This window comes from Taurulus bubalis (genome assembly GCF_910589615.1).
Source record: "Taurulus bubalis genome assembly, chromosome: 4".
Taxonomy (NCBI): domain Eukaryota; kingdom Metazoa; phylum Chordata; class Actinopteri; order Perciformes; family Cottidae; genus Taurulus; species Taurulus bubalis.
Window position 1 is genome coordinate 20,346,432 of NC_136592.1, and position 10,267 is coordinate 20,356,698.

The following is a 10,267-nucleotide window of genomic DNA, read 5'->3' on the forward strand; positions in this document are numbered from 1 at the left end:
CTATCCAACAGGCAGCAGCAGTCAGCAGACTACGCTCTGTCCGGTTGTTTCTTTTCTTTGACTTTTACTCCTCTCTCCTTTACATTCCCCCTGATCCTGCATATCCTGCATCTCTCTCTCTCTCTCTCTCTCTCTCTCTCTCTCTCTCTCTCTCTCTCTCTCTCTCATCCCCCTCCTTGTTCTTCTCTTCCGACTTGTTCCTTAAAGTATGTGGCGATATTTAAGGCTAGCGCCAATGGTCAATAGAGGATTAGCAAGTATGGAGGTTGGAGAATGTGTGAAAAACAGTTAAGCCAAACACTCTGTGGGATAGTGGCTCTCTCAGTCACACACACCTACACATGCGCGCAGAGATAACCCACACACAAGCACAAAGCAAAGCAACCGGACAAAAGCTGCTTCTGGCATCACGTGTATCACTTTGAATGCGCACATGGTCCAGAGCCTTGCTTTTGAGAGGAATAAAGGCACACAAAATATAAAGGTAATATATAGATGGATAGATAGACACTGTGTATACCAAAAAGCACAGAACAATGTAGTGGCTAATGGCAGCAACATTGACACTGGTCCTATAGCAAATGGGCTTTGTGGCTGTGTATGTAACTCTATCTGTAGAGGGGGAATACAGCAGTGGTTGGGTAATGGAAAGGTCATTTAGCCAATCCCCTCAGGTAGGGGGGCTGGTCTGACACGGCTCGTTTGTCACAGTTCAATAACTGCCACTCCAGGGAGTGCGAGGGAGAGAGAGAGAGAAAACGAGTGAGAGAGGGGTATGAAACTTAAGTGTATTTGTGTGTGAGTGCGCGCTGAAACCCTGGTGTGTGATAGTGTGCCTAGACCTTGGCTGCACAGCTGATTCCCAGTGCTTGTCCCTCCATTAGAGGCCTCAAACGGGGTCACAGCAAAGGCCAAGCACCACAGACTCAGTCATCTCGACTTGAAAACTTGTTGGGAGCCTTGGTCTGGGAGCATTATTCTAACTTAAATAAATAAAAATAAATAAATACACCCAAAAATTGACACTCAAGAAGGATGCTATAGCTGGCGAGAAAAGTATCAAACTTCCTGCGGTAAAAGCCAAAAACCATAATTAAAAATATGTATTGTCACAAGGTAGACATGTGCTTTTTATTAATTGATGAAAAATGTTTTTCACAGCATTGTTGCGCTTGGATAACTCAAAATAAGGTCCGTCTGTCCAATCAATCAATAAATCAAACATATCTCTGGCCGGTGCAATATATGTAGAATTGCATCTCAAAGTGCGTCATAATTTTTTTTGAAACACATAAATATGAAACAAATAACAGTAAAAGACGACGCTCCATTATTCTCAGTTGGCTGTATTGATTAGTACTGTCCCTTGAACATGTCGTTAGGTGTGTGAATGATCCCCCAGCTTTGTGAGAGAGCCAAAGATTTTCACACATCTCATTGAGTGACGGGTGAGAGACACCACAGTCTGTCCTCCTCACTTTGAAAATCAATAATAAGCTTCTAGGTTCACATTCACATGTCTCCATATCTTCCCGGAAAGATGCCTGAGGCACAGATTTTTTTCCATCTCAACTAGATTGAGAGATTTGGGATTTTATCTCTGACCCCCGTGGAGATGTGAGAACGATACTGACTCTGTGAAGGGAGGGTTTGATCCAATGTAATACTTAGAGATCGGTTTTATATTTTTTAAGGAAAGGTCTGTGTCTCCCCCTTGTGTTCATCACAGGAAAGTGCAGAACAGCGATGGGATGAAAATGTGTTGGTGATATTTATATTATATTGACGTGCTAACATACTAATAATGTATTATAATAATTTCACTATTATAAGATACAAATCATGTCGTATATATTATACAACTCAGCCACTCTAGGTACTAGCTCGCCACTGGCGAAAATCCAGCCATCTGAACCTGAAACTGAAACCACACTGCATGTGTGAGTTTGTCACTGTAAACCTTTAAACTAGACATTCAGTGTTATACACCAACAGATAGTGAAAGAGATGCTGTCTCACATATGGGCTGAGCCGACTGTGGTCCGTGACATCATGGGACAGAAGCTCTTCCTCATTCATCAGGACTCACTGACGTTTAGGCCACTCACCGTTGAACCTCATGCAGTCTACTCGGCCTTCAACAACTATATTGAAGTTGTTGGTGAGCAATTAACTCTAGAGAGAAAGCAGTGAAAGAAGTTCACACTGAGGGGGTCAACTGTGTTCAGTTCATGGAAGTAACAACTGAGATGACACTTTTGATGTTCAAAGATGCGTTCTGGGTAAGTCTGTTTCTGTGCTCTCGTGCTTTGCTGTGGTTTCCTTGTCCTTGAAAACTGAAAGTGCAACGGTGTTTTCGCAGTCATGCAATCTTTTATGTTCATGTATTTATGGAGAATTCACATGTTGAGTAAACTACAATTTAATATAGCAGATCATCAAAAGTACCTACAAAACAAAACCCTTTGATTGACCAGTAATCTGCAGATCCAAACTAGCCAGCATTTTTTGCGTAAAGGTCAAAGTTACCATTTTACAAATATTTACAAAATGGTCTTTCCTATATTCTTAAGTTCTGGCAATGTTGTATCACTTGCAATGTGTCGAACTACTGACTGTCAACCTGCTGCTCTTTGACGGGCAGTTTGATGAAGTACTGAGAATGTTGCCTTGTCATATATTCTATTTTTGCTAAATGATAGTTCTGCATTTTTACCACATAGTGAGTTCAGGATTGACTCAATAACATGTTGCAACAGTTGTTGAGCAATACTGTTCATTTTAATATTTGTCTAAGCTTTTTCTATGTCTTCTAAATACAGGGGTCCAATTTCACCTGCCATGCAGGGTATGACGCTGTTATCCAAAGGTTGCAAGATGGAAGGCAAATGTGCAAAGATGTGGAGGAGCTTTTAAAGATGAGGTAGAGTCAGTCTGTTTTTCATTAACTGAAACCAAAACTTTTGGGAAATTCCAATTTTTTGGATTGTTGTGTAATTATGTTAACATAACATAGATAGAACTCCAAGTAAATGTAGCTTTTTCCAGCAAGGGCCAGTTCATCATAGAAAGAAAAAACAACTGGATTACTGCAAACAATTGAGGTGACTGGAGTATTTATTATCATGAGACAACAGAACATGTAATCAGTCACACTGGTGTTCAGTTCGTCTCACCGCTGCTTTGTATCCCAAGATTAACAATTTAGTAGATTAAAAAAAATAAAGGTTCAGTGCGTTAATACATTTTTCTCTGTGAAGCAAAGATATCCCGCCCCGCCACAAACACTGGACATTGTAAATGATAATAGAGTACTAGAGACATATGTGGTAACCCTTTAAGATGTAATCTAATATAGCAAAAGATGAGTCGGGCCAATTATGGACATTATATTACCAAAAAATATATATTATTTCACTATATTATTACTACCTGATTCATATGTAGTTACAAACATACAACAAAATACAGTGATGCAAAATGTGTCTCTTTTGTCAGGAAAAGAAAAACACAGTTCAGTTTTATAAGTAAATACGAAAAAACTAATTATGGGCTGCAGTGTGATGCATCTGTGGTCATACTTCACAGGGCACTAGCAGAGGAGAAGTATGGAAAGGAACTAGTGACTATTGCTCGCAAGGCCGGAGGGCACACAGAGATCAGGTAAGTAATCGACTGGCATTCTGTCTGATGTTAGAAAAAGGGTCACGTATTAATTTAGTTGAAAGGACAATGTGATGAGTTTATTGAAAAATGACCCTCAACATATGAAACATCAGTCAGGCGTCTATGAGTCATAATTTATTTTGAAAGGAAACGCATTTATATGTCTGTGAGACAGAAAGAGGGAAAAAAAGGAGTGGTCGTGTTTCTGTGTCTGCAACCTACTGCAGCAACAGTGGGTCATTATGTGTTGCCAGATTTCCTGTTCCTGTCCTGTCACAAGCAGTCAGACATTTAAGTTGTACCGAGCTTTCTCTCATTTATTTCTGATCCTTAATGTGCTTTGTTTTTCCAGCACCTTGAGAGCATCCTTTGAACTATTAAAAACACGTAAGTGTATCTAACCAAGGACAAATCAAACCAAAGCACAAAATACTCTTGCTGTTGTTTTAATGTGTCTATAATGTGTATAATTGATTCAGTTTGCTGTTTTTGGCTACAGAAATCGAGAACATTGGTAACTTTCACATCCAGCTCTCCGATATATTGAAAGAGGAGGTGAAAAAGATTGAGACATTCAGAGAACGGCAGAAAGAGCAGAGGAAGAAGGTACTGGACAATTTGTGTTGCTTAACAACTGACTTAATGTACATAAATAAAGGGGAGGTTGCATTGCCCTTATGAACATAATGTGAGGTTTGATGGCTTTCTCCAGCTTGAGGCATATATAATTTATTCTTCTCTGTGTGCAGATTGTATGTATCCCTGAAATAATGTATATCCCTTATAAGTAATACATATGTATTCATATTGACAAAGCCAAGTAATCGCCAAGTTTCCTACAATGATAACACAATCAGTCATTATTAAACCTTCCAGAAGGTTATTTACGTTTTCTTTTTTTTCCTCTTCTTTTTAAGTTTCTACGTTATGTTAGTAACTGTGGGTATCAAAAAGATATATAGTAGATGAATATAATACACATTTTAAGTTTGACCATTCTGCTTCCCCTTATAGTTCCAAAGCATCATGGAGAAGGTTCAGAAGAAAAAATGTTCTTCGTACAAGAGGACCGTGGACGTAAGTAAATAGCCACAGCTCATATAATTTCAATTAGTACACTTTGCATTTAATCCAGAAATCAAACATGACTTTTTTTGTCTTTGTTGAGAAACGTATTTGAAGGCATGCTGTATATATGATCATCATTGGCACAAAGACCAAGCATTACACAGCTCTTGGAACACTGGTTTCTGTTTCTGTCTCTTGCAGTCGAAGAAATATTATGAGCTGAAATGCAGAGAGGCGGACGAGGCAGAACAAGGAGCCGAGAAGACAACTGTTCCATCCAAAAACTCAGAAAAAGTATATTAACTAAACTGGCTACCTCACTATAAAAGTACCGTCAGACCAGTTTGTGGTTTTAAGGAATTTAAATACAGACTTCCTTTTAGACATTTGGCTTTGCACCTCAAACTGCAAGTTTAGTGCTGGGACTTTGCTGCAATCGTGCACAGTGATGCAACATCTAACAAGGAGAAGCTAAAGTATGTTCATGAGCTGCAGTTACATCTGTCATCTCCTTGAAAGTACAATCAATCTTTCGTATATTCCCAATTTACTTTTATATTTAGACTTTTGCACATTCAACAAAGTTGCACAAGTCTAACATGTTTTGGCCTCATGATGTTCTGATGACGATGTTTTAAAGCGATGAATTCAGTCCAGTTTGTGATGAGAACTTGTCACACTGGTCATGCATGTTCCTGTGTGATCCTTTTTCACAGATGCGTCACAGGGCCAAGCAATGCAGAGAGGCAGCCCATGAAGCCGGTATGACCCAGAATCATATTTCTCTAGAATGTCTATATTTAACCTGCACACCTCAGTGTATGTCTCTATTTGTGACACACATTTTTTTCAATACAATATATATATATATATATATATATATATATTTGCACTGTACTGCACTATATACTTGCACTGTACATGTTTTTTCAAATACATTTGTGTTTGGTACGATGTTTAAATTTGACCTATAAACATCTATAATGATACCGCAATCTCTCACAGAGAAGCTGTACTTTACCAACATTGTTCAGCTGGAGAGTGTTCGCCAGGACTGGGAAGAGACGCACAAAAGCACCTGCGAGGTACTGTGGACTATTACATGCTCTGCTGTCATAAACCAGAACGAGGGCTTCTAACCACGAAGACTAGACCTCACATCAAGTCCTCTTTATCTGCAAGTATGATTCCTCTCACAGCACCTTGCTACTGCTGTGCTGACCAATGAGGAAATACAGATCTTGCCTTGAGCAGGAAAAACAAACACACAACCACAAAGCAACTTCTTCAAAGTGGAAATCTGTTATGCTTTTTCAATGTAAATGTACACAATTGGCACATCAGCCATTCCTAATACAGTTAGATGATACTGCCAGTGTGCAGCAATGCAGAATAACAAGATCAAAAAAATAGAAAAGAATCAAGTATCTCTAAGTAACTGAAAATAACTTTGGTACAGTAGAAAGCAGTATTGTGTGTTTCTCAGGTGTTCCAGCAACTGGAGGGGGATCGCATCAGCATACTTAGGTGTTCTCTCTGGGACCACTGCAACCATTTCTCCTCACAGTGTGTCAAAGATGATGAGGTGAGCTTAACTTTCTCTAGTTAAATATATTTATATTGATAAACCAAACCTAAAGAGGACAGTTCATCCCAAAATCAAAAATACATATTTTTGGAGATATCAGTCATAGAGATTTCTGCCTTCTCTGCAACATAATTGGACTATATCGCAGTTTCATAAAGGAACTATGGTTTTAAGGATGTAGTTCCTATTTAAAATTGCTCAAGGTCTGTAAATTATCTTGAGTAACAGGGTCGCGATTTCTGGAAAGAGAAAATGTGGTTTTCAAATGTATTTTTTTGTCTCTTTAAACACAACCAAGTGCCATATAGTCCTAATATATTCAAGAAAAGGCTGATATCTGAATGGCAGATATCTCTCAAATTAGGCAATTCGCTGCAAAGAAATGCAGATTGATAAACAGGGAAGAGGAAAATAATATATTTTTGATTTTGGGGTGAACTGCCCTTTAACCCTCTGGGTTGAGCTTGGTGTGAGTGTCTCCCTGAGGCCTGAACGCTTGGTTTTTATGAGAACTTCAGATGACCTTCATGGTCCCAAGAGGATGCGCTTATTCACAAATCTTGACATACTAACACGTAAAACAAATATGGAGAACAGGGTTTACATTATATCTTCTTAACAGCTTTGTCATTGTTAGCATGCAGATTAGTACAGCCCCAATGCCAGTGTGGCTGTAGATATGTAGACTCTTTCTTGAAAGCAAGAACCAACAGCACATGTCACACTTTTGGCCGAGGATTTTGCCAAAGGATTTTTCATACATGCTTAGTTTCTTTGTTTTTACATGGATAACTGCATTTGAATTGAAAGGCTCTCCCTACAATAATGTCATACAGGAAGTGGACAATTTGAAGGAATTGCCTCTTGTTTTTCAGTTTATCGAGGAGGTGAGGAAGCTACTGGAACAGTGTGACATCACCACAGACAACAACTATTTTATAGGGATGAAAAGTACAGGAACGAGTCCTGCAGGTAAGAGACTAATCAACGTGTAGATTGTCCTTTACTTTTCAGAGAAAACTACAAACCGAAGGAGAGAAGTGAAAGAAGGGGCCATCACAAAATAACTGGATTCTTCTAACTCTCTCTTTCGGTGGACAGAAAGCAACACTTGAGCTCACTTCTCAAAGAAGCCGTTTCTCTTTTCCTCACACAGAGCCCATATTGTTTGAGAACTATTACCAGACGCAGACATCCCGGGACAGCAATGGCCAAGCTCATTTTGCAGTAGGAGAAGAAGACGTGACGATGAGGTCTGATCGTCTGACACAATCCACATTGGAGGAGGAACAAAGAGGAGACAGCATTGTTACTGTTTAACCGATAGGGTGAAGGGTATAACATGTAAATAATGCCAGATCGTTGTGGCAGTAAGAATATGCCGTCTCCTCTTAGTTCATCTTTCTTCAGTGCCTTTCTCCATTTTAAACACTAGAAAAATAAAATCTTCTTTCTGACAATGTGAAAGAATCAAATGCAGCTGTTATTTAGATCAAAATTGTCTGTTGATCAGAACATTTCTGTGTATCCTAAATATCGACCCTGACCTGGATCATCCAGGTGCTCTGATCCCCTTCTCGCAAGTTCTGTGAACATCAGTGTCGACAATCTTCAAAACTCACAAGCAGCAATGACACCTTTTGGCGAGTGTAAGTATTGCATTCACTTGTTAGATCTCTCTTAGACCATAGTATTGAGGGGAGTAATGAAGATTGCAGCCTATTTGTGCTCATATAGTGGACTGGATCTATTTGAATATGGATTGACATTTTGATTGTGCTTGCATAATCTTAAATTTGACCTTGAAACAACCACGATAGCTACCAAAAGATTTAAAAAGAAAGTCCAGATGTGTTGAAATAAATCATGATACAAAGTCGATTTTATGCAATTCATTCGTAATTCAGATTGAACTTGATGACTTGGCATATGCTTGCAAAAACACCATATCATCTATGTCAGTCTTTCCCAGAGATGGGTCACAGGAGATATAATAAAGGTCTAAAAAAACCTGAATGTTCATATTGTTCTAAAAATTGTGGCCTACCGGTACTTTAAACCCAATTTGATATAAAAAAAATGATTTGTAACAAAACATAAACGTGTAAATAAAAAAAGCATCACTTAATTGCACATCTTAATTGAATTAAATATCAATGTGCTGTATGCAATGTATTGTATACATGAAGTTTGATTTCTCAACTTTCACTCTGGCTTCAGTTGAGATTTCAGATGGAGGACATGACATCCCAGACCTCCAGCAGGCAGCAGCGTCGGCCACAGTTTCAGCCGATGAAGACAGCTACATTGTACTTTATGAATACATTGCCCAGGTAATTACAAAGACTTATGATTTTGTACTATTTGCAATACTAAGACTTTACTGAACATTAAAACGAAGTTTGTCAATTACTGTACCATTACAGTACCATTTCTCCAAATGTTCAGTATGTAGGACGTGATCAGGGACGAGATGTCAGTGATGAAGGCTCCTTAGTGTAACCAACATTTGTAACGTTTGTTCACATGGACTGGTCAGGAGGAGGATGAACTGTCTGTCAGTAGAGGGGACGTGGTCCAAGTGTTGGAACGAGGAGAAGACTGCTGGTGGATAGCGGAGAGGAACGGGCTTACTGGACTGGTGCCAGGAAACTATCTGGCCCAAATCTGAACAATAAGCCACTATGTCGTATTGTCAGAGATCATGGTAACTGATTAAAGAGTATGTCCAATATAATGACAATTAAGCTCGATGTAATGAATCACGAGTAAACATGAGATGAAGTTCAGTGCATATGGCGGTTAAGGGTGGATCAAGTGGTGGGATGTCAATGACGCTATTTTTGGCAGCGCAAATTACACAATTTGACATGTAATGCACCAACTTCATTTCACATTTACCTCACAGTTTAACACATATATGCTAGTGTTAATTCAGCTGGGCACGTACCTGTTCTCCTCCATTCCCTGTTGCATTGTCCATTTGGGTAGTTTGCTCTCTCAATGTCTCCTCTGGCAAGCTAACAGTTAGCTTAGTTAACGTTCGCCACTTCACATTAAATAGTATTACTCTTACCAGCAGTTTGGTTTATTACAATATCCTGCGCCTGGTGGACAATGAGGTGTTCAATCTACAGTTTTTCTTCAAAAGGCAGAATTTTAAATGTGTGCTGTAAAAGATAATCCACATAATTGGTGTTGATCAGTTTCTAACTTCTGCCAGCTGCAATGACAACAACCATACTTGGCAAAACAGCCAATCAAATTGCAGCAGAATAACAACAGTTGGCCATGCCTGTTGCAGTTTTCCCACAATAGGGACATTTGACATTGCATTCCAGATAACTTGTTATATTATAGAGCATATTTAGCTGAGATGACCTGCATGAGCAAAGCAAAGCCATTTAAAACACCATTTTAAATATTCTCTTCTATCTAGCCACTAACTGAATTGCAGCATAATAATAAACAGCAGTTGATGTTTTATAACATGCTTTCCCCAGAATTTTATGAATTTCTAAATTACTCACCACAATCACAGTTATGGCTGCCAGCAGCTGGGGCTTTGCACCTGGTTTCTTGCATACTATATGTGGCATTTTTTCCAATGTTTTTGAGCTGGGGAAGATTGAAGGTTCCAGCACTGTAATAATATGTCTGCAGTCCATGAGGAAACTATTTTCACACATGTCAAGTGAAAACGTAGCTATGTATTTAAACATTCTCACATTTGTCATACAACTGATGAAATAGCAAATAATAAAAATGTAATTTCATGTAAAGTCATGCGGATGAAATGGCAATTAAACAGTCAAGTTGAAATGTATGACTTTATTTGTCTTCTGCCTGTTCTCCAGTCTAAACACCATATTGTTTGTCATGTTTTTTGCAGCGTCACAAGCTAAATATCTAGGGGTCAACTTAACAGCTAAAAAATATTAAAAT

At 38.8% G+C, this 10,267-nt stretch overlaps 1 protein-coding gene across 1 annotated transcript; it reads left to right on the plus strand.

Moving 5' to 3' along the window:
• Positions 1 to 2,249: 2,249 nt before the first annotated feature.
• LOC306735322 (proline-serine-threonine phosphatase-interacting protein 1-like) lies at positions 2,250 to 9,936 on the plus strand (the record flags this gene model as incomplete). The annotated part of the gene is made up of 15 exons (XM_079216784.1): positions 2,250 to 2,282; positions 2,823 to 2,923; positions 3,589 to 3,663; positions 4,019 to 4,053; positions 4,166 to 4,272; positions 4,681 to 4,743; positions 4,936 to 5,028; positions 5,451 to 5,496; positions 5,740 to 5,819; positions 6,221 to 6,319; positions 7,198 to 7,294; positions 7,479 to 7,575; positions 7,883 to 7,971; positions 8,543 to 8,655; positions 8,862 to 9,936. 15 exons carry the CDS (start codon positions 2,250 to 2,252, stop codon positions 8,991 to 8,993), a joined length of 1,260 nt encoding a protein of 419 aa, XP_079072910.1. The 3' UTR covers positions 8,994 to 9,936.
• Between the last annotated feature and the right edge of the window lie 331 nt (positions 9,937 to 10,267).